At 40.5% G+C, this 15,400-nt stretch overlaps 1 protein-coding gene across 4 annotated transcripts; it reads right to left on the reverse strand.

Annotated features, from left to right (window-relative positions):
• Window positions 1–290: 290 nt before the first annotated feature.
• On the reverse strand, window positions 291–15,183 carry clspn (claspin). Of its 4 annotated transcripts, none has more exons than XM_085262882.1 (24): window positions 15,098–15,183; window positions 14,018–14,135; window positions 12,647–13,056; window positions 11,718–11,861; window positions 11,396–11,452; window positions 11,244–11,316; window positions 10,679–10,781; window positions 9,922–10,517; window positions 9,245–9,433; window positions 8,885–9,048; window positions 8,598–8,800; window positions 8,425–8,477; window positions 8,116–8,309; window positions 7,283–7,814; window positions 7,128–7,161; window positions 6,837–6,933; window positions 6,577–6,728; window positions 5,896–6,057; window positions 5,655–5,776; window positions 5,155–5,285; window positions 4,814–4,940; window positions 3,917–3,996; window positions 3,419–3,577; window positions 292–937 (listed from the first exon to the last, which is right to left on the reverse strand). In XM_085262882.1, the coding sequence occupies exons 2-24, from the start codon at window positions 14,055–14,057 to the stop codon at window positions 812–814; spliced, it is 3,948 nt and encodes a 1,315-aa protein (XP_085119008.1). In that variant the 5' UTR covers window positions 14,058–14,135; window positions 15,098–15,183; the 3' UTR covers window positions 292–811. The 4 variants fall into 4 exon arrangements, with proteins under 4 accessions (XP_085119007.1, XP_085119008.1, XP_085119006.1 ...); XM_085262880.1 differs by lacking the exon at window positions 15,098–15,183 and adding an exon at window positions 14,883–15,091; XM_085262881.1 differs by lacking the exon at window positions 15,098–15,183 and having other exon boundaries at window positions 291–937; window positions 6,837–6,930; window positions 14,018–14,162.
• Window positions 15,184–15,400: the final 217 nt, after the last annotated feature.

Here is a 15,400-nt window from a genome sequence, read left to right on the forward strand (position 1 = left end):
CCAAAGTTGTTGGCACTGATATTAGCACACTGGAGGGGCTTCTCCAAGAAATTTACCAAGGTTTGGCCCCCGCAGATCAGAATCAGCTCCTCCAATTTTGGAGTCTATCCAAGCTGTTGTAGAGCAAGATGTGGGGTACAATCTGGACAAGTGGGCAGTCTATCATAGGGCCATGCATTGATTTCTGTTTAGATAAATCAAGTAACCTAACATGCACATCTTTGCAATTCCTTTAATCTTCTTAGGACGTTCAAAACATACTGAAAACAAGAATCTGGTCTAACGAGACAAGAAAAGAATCAGATTTATGTCTTAAAATATTTTATTTACACTGTAAAACAAATACATTTAAAACATCACACAAATAAATTCCCTACTTCTTAAAAAGAAAAACCATATGTACATGATAAAACATTTCTAGATAGACCTCAATCATGTGGTCCAAATTAGGTCAAGTCAGATCAGATGAATGTCGCTAGTGGCGTAACGGATTAAATATTTGAACACACGAGCTGAACAAGGGAAGATTAAGTGTGCAAGTCATCGAGTAAAAGAGTAGCAGGATCTTCAGTGGTGTGTTTTGCTGGTGATTTATGCTCAACCACAAAATGGGCACAGGTGGGGAGACGTCTCATAATCCTGAAACCACCCAGAGTTTTGCCACTAGCTTCGTTTTTCTCAGTCTTATTGTGAAGTGAAACACTGAAAGTTAAAGGTCAGTTCTGCCTCCTCACTGCCTCTGTAGCAGCTGGGAGAAAAACTTGGACTCCCAGCCAGCTTTTCATCTTCATTCAGTTAGTGCGCTGCATCATCAGTGGTCCAGGAAGTTGAAGATGCTCCTCTGAGACCCTTTGGTCTGTCCTGCAGGTTTGTTCTCTCTGCAGACCCTCTTTGCTGCTGGATTCGCTGCCCCCATCTGCCCCCTCTTCTTCATCGTCTGAGGAACAAACATCAGTTTGTCTTTTTACAAAACTGCCGTACAAAATAAAACAATACACCGGCTAGTGACTGCATGTGCACTGGGACTGACAGTGTAAAAGTCAGCCTTTAATCTACTGTTAGAAATGTGGGCTTTGCCGCCACATAGTGTCCAATATTGAGAATACACCAGATACCATGACTTCACCCAGCACATTCACATGACTCTCATACTTAAGAGAAGCCCCGAGCTCTGTGGAAAACATTTCGTTTCTGCATTTATTTTAGAATAGCGAGACCTCACTAAAGAGACAAGCAGACAGAGTTGGGAAATGACACTTTAAGGAGAGCAGCCTGATTTCTAAGGCCACCTGTGCTTGTTAGGAGATGGGAAAGTTTGCTGTTGTGTGACTATTAAAAGAAGACAAAAGTATCTTTTTAAAAAACTGAAATTTCTAGATTTTTTTTTAAACCATCACACAATAAGAATTATTTGAAATGTGTCCATAATTGTTCCTCTTCTGAAGTTCCCCTAGACTTTCAGGCGCCAACGACTTTAGACCAGTCGCACTTATTGTGAAATCTTTTGAACTCCTTGAGGTAATAACGCATTTGCTGCCTTTCCCGATTTCTTGAATTAAAACAATCTTGCAAAGAAGAGTGGGACAAAATTCCTCCACAGTGATGTGATTCCTGCTGCAATACAATTTCCTGTCCATCCATCTAAACCTTTGGTGGCCTCCCCAAAGCTTCTAAAGGCTGAGTAAACATTCCCCCTGAATTTGACCATATTTTTATTCATGGTGGCTTCAACTGTAACAGACATCTCTGCTTATCAAATGGTCAGAATTTACAGGAAATTGTAGAGATTTTTGTCAAATCAAGGTGGGGTGTCATGCAGATTTTAGATCCTTGACCCAACACAGCTGATATAAATGGCTAAATTAGCTCCTCAACATGTGTTGAAGTTCTCCAGAGGACTGGTAATGAACTAATCATTTGATTCAGTTGTGTTGACCCAGGGTGAGATCTAAACCCTGCAGTTCCCAAACTGAATATAAAGTTTTCTGGACTCTGGAAATTGAAATGCACGATGTCAGTTAAATTTAATACTAATTTTTTTTAAAACCACCTTTGTTATTGTTATAATTAGTTGTATGTTACATTAATCAGCCTGTGAGTTAAAGTGGTTTAAAGAGGTTAATCGACTTCTTGATGCATGCTATATCATCCAGGTAAGTAAATCTCCAAAAGTTGATTCTGTTCAACTATTGAGTCAGTTCCTTAATCTTGATAGAGTTAAGATCAAGGAACTGACCTCCCAGCCTATTATTTCCTCAGTGGGCTGGTTTCAGTCATTATGCAAATGTACTGTTTATAAGATTGGGGAAACCTGCAGTCAGCTGAGGCTGAAGAAGTCACTTGGATGAGTGACGAAACGTCCAGATGAACAGAATCAACTTTTGGAGAGGTTAATCGACTGTTTTTCCAGTTTCCACTTAGTACATTTACAACATTTTTCCTCGGGAGTCACTAATGTCTCATGAAAAAGACATCGATTGGAGGTCATGTGACTTTCATGGTTATTAACAAGATTTCACAATGCAAGAAAAAGTGTCTTCTGTGTTTCATTTGTTTTATTTTTAAAGGCAGTTTAAGGGTTGATTTAAGTACTTAATCATTGCAAAGAGCAATTCAAGCCTTATTTTGCATTTTAAGACTGAACCGATTGAAGCCAGAGGGGCCTGCAGGAATGCTGGACTATTGTTTTACAAATTAGCAGTGAGGGTCATTGCATGCTGCTGCTGTGGGCCACTGATCCTTGACGTCAGGCAGAATATTCATCAGTAGGACATATGCTCATTAAATGGTCACACAGGACAGGACTGGTTCCCAGAGTTTCATTGTTTTTGCAGCAACACTTCATAACAGTGCATATAGTGGAGACATGCACTTTTATACTTAATCTGAATAAGTGCTTTACATTTTGCTTTTTTTATCCATTTAAAAATTAGTTCCTTTTGTTAAGTGAGATTTTGAGTTCAGCTCTAGTTCTGCTAATTTACAAGTATAACCTTGGTTCAACCTGAATTTTCAACTATTTAAACAGTTATTTTTATTCATGTACTGACCTCTCCGGTTTTGTTTAAACCTGATTAAAAATCAAACAAAACAAGCAGTTTGAAGGCTTCACCGCAGGCTACAGATTCTCATTTTAACAGTTTTGGGGGAATTTTACAGAAAATTTTATTCATGACTGATCCATGATTATTTAAAAAAAAAAAAAAGACTAAAAATAACTACAGCAGTAAAACTGCAGCCATATTAACTTACATAACACAACTGAGCCTATTCAGTGTACATGAAGAGTGGGGCTGAGTGTTTGGGAGTGTAAAATGAAGTACTCTTTGAACATTCTGCTGAACTTCTGTCACGTGTACTCATGAAATGGGTTTTATTAATAGTTGGGGGTTTTTTTAGCATCATAATTCTGACTCACCTGTTTCTGTGGAGCCTCTGATGAGTTAACCTTCTCAGGAGAGAGTGTTTGGAAGAGGAATCCACGGCTGTTTCTGGGGGCCAGAGGATTTCCCTCTGAGATGGAAGCCAGCTTCTGGAGGACGGACTGAGGCTGACTCAGGAGAGAACCTCTCCTCACCTGGGAGAAACACAGATCTTAGACCGGCCTTGTGCAGATTATGGACGAACACATGATGAAGTCTTGCAAACACCCACTGTGTGACAGTTTAAAATATTTGTTTTATTTAGTAAAAAGCAATAACTAAACATCTTTTTGCCATTTAGCCTTTTCTTTATAGGACAGCATGGAGAAGAGAAGAAAGCAGTGACAGAGTGGGGCAGACTCCAACACTGTTCACGCCGTGATTAATGTTGAATTCTTTGTACATTGTTACACAGACAACAAAAAGCAGGTATTATTTAGACTTTTAAAAAAAATTAAAAGAAAGAAAAGTTATTCACAGGGTGTTTGAATTACCTGTAAAGGCTGAGAGGGCCTCTGGAAGGGATTGAGAGCTGCTGCTGTCTTCTTCTCTGGTTGTGGTGCCACAGGCGGCTCTGGTTTAAACAGTTACACAGTTAGCTTAAGTAAAGCACCAGTTTATTTAACAAGAATGACGTGGTTGTGCATGTGTTGCATATGAATTCCTTAAGTGTTTTCATGTTGAATTAAGTACAGAAAAACTTCATACTTTTAAGTGCAAACAGTTCAAACACCCTTTAAATATGATTCATATCTCAATGTAGAACTTTGTTTTGTGACGATACGAAGCAGCCAGTTAAATAAATAAAAGATCTAGCTACTGATTACATTCCTTTTTTTTTCTTTTACAGAACGTGAATTTCTGTAGCTGTTTCTGCGAATGGTCAAGTTTTGTTTGCTGGGACACATGTTGGTGTTTTCAGTGCCGTCGTTACTACAGCCATGTAGCACATTATCTGAATCTACCCATCTATCCAACTGTACTCCCAACTTTCAACACTGAGTAGATGAAAATGTATGTTTCTTATATTTTCTATTAACAATTCAGCAACAAACTGAAAAACTACACTAATCTTGGGGGTCATTAAATTATCCTTTTTGAAATAGTTTAAAATACCAACTTTAAAACCTTTCTTGACTTTATGATTTAAACCCTCTGTATTCTTCATAGGTCCTAAAGTCCTCAGATTGGCTTCTTGTTGTTTGGCTTTATTCTACAGTTTGACTGTGTGTCTTAACTACTACCATTAATTAATTCACATATTTTTCTTTTTTAATCTTTTATTTTTCCTGCTATGCAAGACAGTTGTGCCAATAACTGCTGGACAAAAGCTCCTCTGGGTGTTTTTAAGTAGATGGGATTCTACTCATGGGGACTTTTATCAAACTAACCTTTTCTTTGCAGAGTCTTGGCAGTCAGTTTTTTGGCAAGTTTCATGAATTGACTGTCTTCCTCTCCAATCTTCTCATCATCTGGATCCAATTCCAAATCCTCTCCTTTTTTGGCTTTCTGTTCAGACTGTGAGAAGAGTGACAAAAGAATGAACACAAAACAGCAGCAGCCCTCACAGAGGAGGCCAATTCATAAGGCGCACACAGCCCATCTCTAAGAAATCCTTTTAACAGAACTTGGCGAAAACCATCACACTTTTTTTTCTTCAAATGTATATTTTTCCATTAGTGCCACCTCCTTCATGTGTGTGTGCAAAAAAACTGCAAACCATAAAACCCACCTGTTCCCTGAGCCACTGCTCTCTCTCCAGTCTCTCTATCCGTCTTTGGACCTCAGCCTGGTCCACATCATCCTCTTCCTCCCAGTCTTCCTCGCCCTCGGCTCCAGTTCTCTCCATGCTGAAACCATCATCTGGACCAAAAATTACAATTAAAATCTCTCAATGACAAATGTGTACAGTTAGACCCAATAATCAGAAGAAATCATCACTTGTCATATTTAGGATGCTTTGATTAAAATAAGTAATTTAGTTATCTTTTACTTACTGTCTTGTGCTAGATGCTAAAAAAATATTTTGTCCTGACAGTATTAAAGTTGCAATTAACTGAATACAGATAATGCTGCTAAATTCTTATAAAACCTGAAACAAATAGCTAATAATGTTTTTATTCATTTAGATTTGTGCATTTTATTACTGCTGTTACTCCAATTGAGTCCTACCAACACTCATTATCGGTATTTGGTAATCCAGGCATCTAATCGTTCATCCTGTAAACTCACCAATGTTCTTCCATCGGAAGCGACGCGCTCGTCCAGGACCGTCAGAGTGCAAGTCTCCATCAGCCAGGTAGCGCTCCTGATACAGCCTCAGGCGACGCTTGTCATCATCCAAAATCTGCTTCCTGTAAGAACAAGAGACGCATTTTAACAACTTTTACATCGTTTTTGTGCCACAGGTTCATCTCCAGCTTGATGTACTTCACACAAAAGACATTTTATAAATCAATTAGTCTTTGCTCACATGTGGATCTTGTTGACTTGGTTTTGCAGCTCTTCGTCAGAGGGAAGGTCTTCCAGAAGCTCCTCTTCCTCATACTCGCTCCCTCTGTCGCCGTCCTCATCATCGCTGCCTAGATCACTACCAGACAGCTCGGCCTCCGAGTCCACATAGTCGGTCAGTCGCCTGCCAAGGAGATCCAAGAAACCATTCAAGCTGTGTTGCAGGTGTGGATTAGCAGTGAAAATTAAGCATTTCTACAGTTTGCAAATTGATGGTTAGCGGCCAATGACCTAATTCAAATGGCAAAAATAAAATCTAATAGTTTTTAAGTGAGAATCTTTGCATTAACTAAAAAAAAAAAAAAAAAGCACTCTTTTCCATCAGTCAGTGAAGTTTAAACAACTTTCAAAGCCAGAAACAACATCCAACACATTTATCTGTTGGTCTCTAAACTGCATAAAAAAGCCTGCTGCTCAGATCAATTTTGCACAGACATTTAGTTAGGCCACAATGAAAAGTATTATTCAATTCTGTACTTATTTATAAGAAGGGCTGCTTTATTCAACAAAGCATCATGTTTGCTGGATTACATCCAAATACAGACGTATTTTACTGCCACCAAAAATCTTCCCACAGCAGGATTTGGCCACAACACTCTGCCACTTTCCATCGATCACGTTGCATGAAAGCACTTTCACTTACATTTTCTTCTTTTTTTTCGCCCGTGGCGCGAACACACCCTCCAGTTCCTCCTCTTCCACCTCATTGTTTTCCTCTTCGCTGGCATCTGCTTCATCTTCCTCATCATTTTCCTCCTCCTCTCCATCATTACCATCATCATCATCGTTGTCCTCCTTTACACCCAGAAGACATTTTTAATACTTTAGTAATTGCATTATATATTTAACCCCCAAAAAAAATCCAAAGCACTTGAAGTGTTTTTTGTTTGTTTCTTTGTTTACCTGCTCACTCTCAACATCTGATAGGAGCCGGAACTCGCAGTCCTCCTCTTCTTCCTCCTCCTCCTCCTGCTGCTCTCTAGCCTCTAACTTCTTTCTACTTAATAGTGTAAAATCAAAGTGAAAATCTTACATTGCAAGTAAATATTTCAGTTATTATTCCTATAATCCTCTAATCAAAGCAGTTTGGGGGTAATGAGGGAGAGGAGCAGCTTAAAGGATCACGGAAACTAATCAAACTTTAGAGATTATTAACAAAACCAGAAAATGATACTGACGATATTTGTACCGTACCTGTCTTGTGATGGTGAAGCTGTGTGAGTAGAACCTAAATTTGGCAGCAAATGAAAAAGGATTGTGTAAAAACATGAGCTGTAGAGGAAGTGACAAAAAAAATTGCAATGATGCAATGTCATTTATAAAAAAGCAGAAATGCACACCACTCTTACCTGGACTCGAAAATTTGCCTGAACATAGACCCAGCAGCTGATCCATAGTATTTTCAGAGTCTTCATCGTCTTCTCCCTCTTTCCTTTTCTTTGTCTGCTCCCCTTCAGCTTGTGTCGGTGGAAACGCTCCTGAGCACAGCCCAAGCAGCTCATCCTCCTGTGTTGCTCCAACGCCCTCTCCCCCTATGGAGTTGCTCTTCCCTGATCCAAAACCACCTGAACACAACCCCAACAGCTCCCCCATGTGTGCATCCATTGCATTTTCATCCAGGCTGCCCAAGATCAGCTGCCTCTTGTGAGAGGTGGGTGCACCGGGGCGCGGCCCCACATTTAGAAAACCATCTGCGTCAAGTAACTGGGACTGAGCATCATCTTCAAGTGAAAAACGACCCTGAGAGTCACCTGCTAGACCAGGACCAGAAGCAGCTCCATCCAGGGGGCCTGAATCTGCACTGGGAGAAGAAGGTGCGTACAGGTCTTGGGAGTCTTCAACAGGGAGGCAAAGAGAACGCTCGGAGAGCTTGCCTGAACTCTGAAAGAGAATTTTTTAAAAGTAAAATATAAGTACTCATTCTAATGTTGAATGTGTAGTTTGGTTTCTATTTTCTTTTATTCTATTTGTATAAAATGCACTTGCAGATGAGCTCTTGGTTATTTGCAGATACAGTCTTATTCGTGGATTTTCTCTGAGCCTTATTGATTCGTCAATTTTTTTGGACTTAACTACATATGCATGTATGTAACCAAGGGCATGTTTGGCCCAAATTCAAACCCCTCGTGAAATCTATCTGATGCTGCAATAATTAGAGTGAATGAAAAACATTTCTTCTCACCTTTGAGGCGGAGCCGAGGAAGCTCGGCCTGAAGAGGCACGGTGAAGGGGAGCGGAAAATGGACGAGTTGAGGACACTTCGTCCTGTGCCACGCTGGTTATTCACTGGTTGGTATGATGTAATCATGGACCCTGGGAGCTCAAAGCTGCTGTTGTGGCTGTTGTCCTTCACCAGGGACAGGGAGTCATCCTCTTCTGGAGACGAGCGGGAGAGGAGAGGAAAAGAGTGTACTTTCAATTTCTCTCAATAACAAAACAAAAAAAAGAGGAAATACGGTCAAACTAAATGGAGCTCTTCCACTTTACCCACCCATCTTACTGCCACTGTCATGTCCAGAAGGCCCAGACCTTCTTACACCATCACTAAAAAAAGAAAAACCAAAAATATTTTTAATTTTATCCATTAAACAAGCTGCTGCAGGTGACATCTTGCAGCCAAATATAAGAGACTTTAAAAGTGCTTCTACAAAACTGCAAACATACCCGGTGCGCGAGGAAGAGTTTCCAGGGAACAGCATGAGAGTGCCATCTGTGTTAATGAGGTCGGGAGTTGACGAGGGTCCGATCAGTGCCACTGGAGAAGGGCTCCTCATACTCTGAGCCATGCTGCCTTCTTCCTCTTCATCTTCATTGTCCTTCACATCGTCTTCTTCACCATCACCACCTCCCAATAAGTCATCGACACCCTGAGGAACAGAAGAACAGCTTGATGCAAGTGCAAAGAGGGTAAAAGCAAAAATTTGTGCAGCGTAACAAAATCATCCACGTACTTCTTCCTCCTCTGACTCATCCGTCATGTCTTCCTCGTCCTCTTCATCCTCCCCACAGTCTTCGTTGTCTAGGCGATTCAGCTCGGCCTTGCGCACCCTCTCCTCTTTTCTCCGTTGGGCCATGGCGAGCTGCAGGCGCTGCTTCAGAGTCAGCAGCTTCTCTCCTACACAGAGATGAGCAAGGGAGTCATATCATTTCCAGCTGATCCACGTGTAGTTGTGGTTAATGATTGTAAACGTAAGCCCATCATAACTACTTATATTCAATCAATTATATAATCTAAAGTGAAATGATGACACTCACAGAAATGCTAAACAATTTAAAATTGTATAATTTCTATCTCTTCTACATATCCAGACCTGGTTTAGTGGTCACAGGCTCCTCTGCTCCTTCTTTGACAGTCACAGTGAGAGACTCCGTGTGCAGCTCCTCCTGGCCAGATGGGGTGCTGTCCTTACGGATGATGTCAAGCTGCAAAGTGCGCTCCCCTTGGGGTCGTGTGGGTGCAATAATGTGACGCAGGTAACGCTCCTTCAGAGCCTCCACACCTAGTTGAAGAAGAGGAGAGGTAAGAGAGGTTTTCTTTGGCACAGAAGACATCGGGCCTTGCTTTTGATGAGGACAAAAATTTTGTAGTGCACAACACTTCGTTTGATCTCACATCATGTTTCAAAGGATTTAAAACTGCATCTGGGACATGTTATGAGGTCCTGAGAGAAGGACAGTATGTTCTAATTGTTTTCTGCCTTCCCAAACCATAGAGCGCTCAGCCATGTGTTCAGATTTCTGCTGCTCAGAACAATAAACATGATAAAAACAAAGAGGAAGGATGTTGCCAGTGTAGCTAGATGAAATGAAGTAACATCGTGCACATATTTTTCCTGGGAAAAGTTGCCTGCTAGTACTTCTTTCCCCCGTGAGATTATGCACATTTTGAAGTCAAATCACCTAATTTATCACAGTGACCATGGCAAAGGATCAAAAGGCTTGATTCTCCATGTCTTCTTGCTGAGATTGGGAAATATTTGTGACTCACCAGGATTAAGCTGTGGAGGGTCGAGCTGTACAAAAGCTCCATCATCTGGACACAATTTTGCAATAGGAGGCGGATCCAGTCCCAACTCCTTTAGTCTGGTCAATTTGTCTTTCTTCGGTTTGGTAGGCTGCTGTACCGAGGGCTCTGTTGTAGCTGAATCAGCACTCAAACACTGAGGAGCTGCAGGATCAACCACAGCCCTAGATACAGTCTCTTTCTGCAGGGTTTCAGAGTCAGATGTTGCTGCAGTTGGATTTTGTGGTAAAGGAGCAGCTGAGGTTTCCTCTCCTGAGTCAGATGCAGGCTTGTCTTCAGCATCAGCTGTGACCGAGTCCTGCAGACTCTCAGAGAGGTAAAGCATTGGGCCTGACTCCTGCTCAGGATCCGAGGTAACCGAAGTTTCTCCGGCCTGGTTGAGGTTCTGCTTTTGCGGGGATGAGGTTGCTGCTGGCTGAAGTAAAGGCTGGATTTGATTGGGCGACATATCCAAAGAAGAGTTACAGTCCTGCTCAGTGGATGGCAGTTTGCTGGGTGGGTTTACAGAAGGTGGAGGAGCTGACGGTGTCTCCAACATCATTTCTGAGTACTTTGCAGATCTAAAAGCAGAAAGAGTTTTATAAATGTAAAGATTTTACTTTGACAGAATCAAAGTACAGTTACTTAAATCTTCACTTGTGTGAAATGAGCAGGTCCAGCGGCCATCCTTACATGACTTGTGTCTGACCTGAAATGTGTTAAATGTCATGTTAGTATTTACTTCAACAATGCCATGACAGGACCCTCTGGCCTTGCTCTCTTCTTAAAGAACTGGTCGATGGTCTTTGGCTCGGGGATGTGGTAGGGCAGGCCAAGAGAAGACTCTAAAAAGGCAGAAGAATGCAGTTTTAGTAGCAGATAAGTCATTAAATTACACCTGTCAACATCTATGCAATAATCTCCACAGAAAATATTTACAATGTTTCACTTGTTATTGATTCTAGTGGCTTGAATAAGTGAAAAATTATCCACCTTTACCAAAGTCAACATCAGATGGTGAAATTCATTCCATTTTCTTTAAATGAAATTAGCAATTAAGGTTTAGAATAAACTAAAACCTTAAAGATGCATCTACTTCAGTTATTTATAATAAAGTCTGCACTGCAGTGTAAATACACAGGAGAAACAGCAAGATGGGCACCATGAGAAGATTTTAAAGTACGGGAAAACCAGAAAAACCAGAAATGTTTGCAAGTATGGAAAGAAAACTAGAATACCATCCTCTATTCAAATTATTACCCACAATAAAACTTTATGGGTTAAATAAACGTGTCTTATCAACTGACCTCTGATCAGCCTCTGAGACTCACTGTGGAGCTGCTTCATCGCCTCTTTGCTGGCACGTGCAGCCTTTCTCTCCTGAAAGAGTCACATAGTGGCAATGACAAACTGCTTACAATTTAAAGTAATTATTTATTTATTTTCTGATTTTGCATACCGCACGCTGGGGCTTCTCTGGCACCTCTTCATCCTCCTCCTCATTGGAGAGGGGATCCTGTAGTAACATAGAAACAAAAGGACACAATGCCCAACATGGTCCAACTATTCTCACCACAACATTAAATCAAAGTGTTACAATAAAATTGAAGGATTTAAATTTATCTCAAGTCACTGACATAAATTCAACAGCTGTTTTAATTTTTCTTAAGGAAATAAGTCAAAGGCCAAACATAAATGATACCAATTCCAAATGTTTATCTTTTATAGTGATGGAAAATGGGTGGAGAGCCCCTCTTTTAAACTACTTGATGTTTTTGCACCTTATGTTTTTTCATCTTTTGCTTGACCGCAGCACGGATCGCATCCAGAGACTCTTCTTCCTCATCATCCAGACCATTGTCAAAAAGTTCTGTGTCACCGAGTGGACATCCACTGTCATTCAGGGTCCCAGGATGAGGCATTTCCTGAGGAAATGGGAGTAAAGCTGATTTTAGTTGCACACACATTACCCAAATTGTATGCTGTTTTTATGGCTTCAACATTTTGCACAACACACAAGATCTAAATTTTAAAACTTTGTTCAGTTTGATCTGCAGTTTAAACCTTATTATAGTGCTCGGGGAACCAAAACACAAATGCTTCCACAACAGTAGTTTGATCATCACACTGATGTGGTAGGAAGTGTTTTTCCCCCCTTTCTTCCTGACAACAAAGTTCTTCCAGAAGCAGATCTGTTTACTTGGCCTAGTAGTTGGACATGCACTGAAAAGCATCATCTGACTGGGACATAAAAAAAATAAATACATTTTTTTTAAATGTCAAAGGTTTCCAATTTTGAGATAAAATAATGTTTGAAAAACTAATTTTGACAACACATTTAACACAATCATTTGAGGATTTGTGAGTGCGCCATCTTTGTCTTTTTTCTGGTCACACTGACTTAAATAAAGTGATTGAAAGGCCACATGATTACATTAAAAAAATCTACTTAAATGGTATATAACTTTTAACATGTAACGTACTTGACATAAAATCTTTCTTCACCTATGTAAGCGTAGTCCACTTTGCTGACAATCATTCACTTTGCGGTTCAAAAACATAATTCTACCTTTTATTGATTTTATTATTTTTAATAATATGTTATAGACCGGGCTGAGACAGTCCACAGGACGGATTATTGCCCATGTGTGTGAGAACCCTTGATGTATCAAACACCAGCCAAAAAGAGTTCAGACACTAAAGAACTCACCTCATCCCTTTCAGAGAACCTCTCCTTCTTCTTCAGCTTTTCCACCGCTTTGCTGCGCTTTTCCTTTTTCTCATGATGTCTCCTGCTCTTCTCTCTTTCCTTCACTTCTTTTGTGGATTTCACTTTCCTCTTCACCACTTTCCCCTCTTCCTCCTCCATTTTTCCACTTTTCTCCTCCTCAGGCTCACTGTCCTCGCTATCAACAGGAGCTCGGCTTATTCTCTTGCACTTCTGTCGTCCCTTTTCCTTCTTAGTCTCCATTTCCTCTCCACTGGAAGCAGATAAGACTAGTGCTTCTGCCATGTGTACGCTGCTATCTGCAGCTGCCGCCTCTTCCTCGCTGTCACTGTCTCTAATGGCATTACGGTGAGGCTTTCTGTGCACCGTGATGTCTTCGTCGTCATCAGAATCTGATAAATAAGACAGCAAAACCAACCAATTTAGAAAATTAGAATAGAGTAGAATGAAAATGGTAGAAAATGGTAGAGTGGTAATCCCAGCTCATATCAATGTGTAATGAAACAAAATACTCGAGTTTGCACTAAACAGTGAGAAAAATAAAGTAGAATTTTATTCTAATGCATATTTTTGTTTAACCAAAATAAATAAATAAATGAAATAAAAATAAAAAAGGAAGACCAAAACATAAAAGGTATTTTTAAAAATGTACCGGTAATGTCTTTTTGTAATTTAAATAAGAGATTTTCAACATGAAACAGGCCTCTGGGAGTGACTAAACAGATAAGCTGCAAGTTGAGTAGTTTGGAGACAAAGTTAAGAGACAGGTAAAGCAAACTTAATGTGGTTAAAGTGGGAGAGTGGACATATTGGTCACAAAATAAAAAAGGGGGAAATGGAGCTTCAAGGCAGGAGAAAAAGCAGAAGTCAAAAACAACATATGTCCTCAGAGAGTGGTTTGGCTCACAGCCCTGATGAAATTTCTTTGATGGAAGAGAAAAAACATCTTCAGTGAGCACCAAGAGTTCTTATATGCAGGACAATTATATACAGAACACCTTGATATAAACCCTTCTGAAGAAAAACAAATATGAGTCCAGGGAGAGTGAAATACTTCATTATTAAAGTATTTATACTATTTCCTACAGAATTTCCCTTGGACTGATACGTTACTCTTTATTATTTTTCAAATAAATTTGGTCCTTTGGAAACTGGACATCATTTAGATACTGGTTTGCTTTCATTTATAACCTTTGAATGTATATTTTCTAAAGCACTGCAGCTTTGATTCTTTGGTCAGACTGGCTCATTATGATAACTAGTGTTTCTCTGCCTACTCTGGTGTCACAGGCAGTTGCATAAATGCATACCTCATTTACACAGCCAGAATGGCTCATTGTTATGCTGCTTTACCTGAACGACCTTCTCTTTTGTTAGAGGTGTCTGTAGCCATCTCCTCTGCTGGTGAGCCCACCCCGCTGTCTGAATCACTCTCTGTTGCAGTCTGGGCCACAACTGGGAGTGCCTCAGCCTGCATACAGTAGCAGACAATACACATGAATTGTTGCTGCATGGGGGGAGTAAAAGGTATTTAGTGGAAAAAAACTTGAGGTTAAGTATCAACTGAAAAACAGTTCATCTAAGGCAAGGGTAGAAGTTCAGTTTAGGCTACTTGATTGAGATCCATGTAGTGTGGGACTGCTTTTGTTAAATCTAGTAACACTAGGAATTCGTTTCAAATGGAGGGCAACCCAAATTGCTGCATAGCTAATTTAAAAAAAAAAAAAAGTACCCCAGGATAGCATGTTTCTGCATTTGACAAAAACACAGAGGAGAGGGTGTTTACACAGAGGATGGGTGTCACTTTTGTCACTTTGAGCAGCGAAACGCTTGTTCGTTGACAGGACTGGCGCCTTGAAGTAAACCAAACAATGAGCAGCATGTCTGCCTTTCGACGTTTCTAATTATCACCATTCAGGCAACAGATAAGGCTGTCCGTCACCTAGGTCTTACTTTAACAAAAGGATTTAAAATTAAAATGTCAAATTGACACGCTTTAAAGGCCCAGGCCAGTTATCACTATCCAAAAGAGCTGAGCTAAACCTAACCTAGCCAGGAAGCTAGGTGGCTAACGAAATGTGCAGTTAGCATATTTCTTTCGATCTTGCCAATCTCCACCAAACAAAAACGACCCAATCAAACAGAGCGATATATGCAAGTCTAGAAAGGTTAGGCAGATGTTCAAGATAATCACTGACAAACCAAAGCATTGCCTGACCTGTTGTTGAGAAAGCAAGCTCATCTTTGTCCGCTGGCTAGTTTACGTTCTTTTTTTGCAAAATAAACAGGCTCAGACGGTACCTCGTACTCTCGTGTTAGCCACAGAAAAACGTGGACAAGTCAAAGCCACCAGTGGTGCTTCTGTATTTTAATTGACATTTAGTTAGCGTTTAGCCGGAAAAGTTATCTTCCTCCCGCCTGTTCCATACACACCGAATAGAAATTTTGATGTTTCGCGCGCCGTGACAGCTGGCCCACAGTTTTTCGTCACCGGAACGTCAATCACAGTGTTCTCGATTTCCTATTGGTCTGTTTGGCGCAGCTGTCCCGCCTAATTTGACTACGCTGCAATGCAAAAGCGTTTGCTTAATCCCCGGGACCTCTCCGGCGGGTGGGGGTTGTTGCTGGAGAAGAAACAAAAAGGAAAAAATTCCAAATATCAGAACAACTTTAACACTTATTGTAATGGTAATTAATCATAAAGCACAGTTATTGAAAATGCACCGTTTTGCAACT

This window comes from Mchenga conophoros, linkage group LG22 (assembly GCF_057382185.1).
Source record: "Mchenga conophoros isolate Kocher_MC1m ecotype Shallow Benthic linkage group LG22, M_conophoros_male_GT1.1, whole genome shotgun sequence".
NCBI lineage: Eukaryota > Metazoa > Chordata > Actinopteri > Cichliformes > Cichlidae > Mchenga > Mchenga conophoros.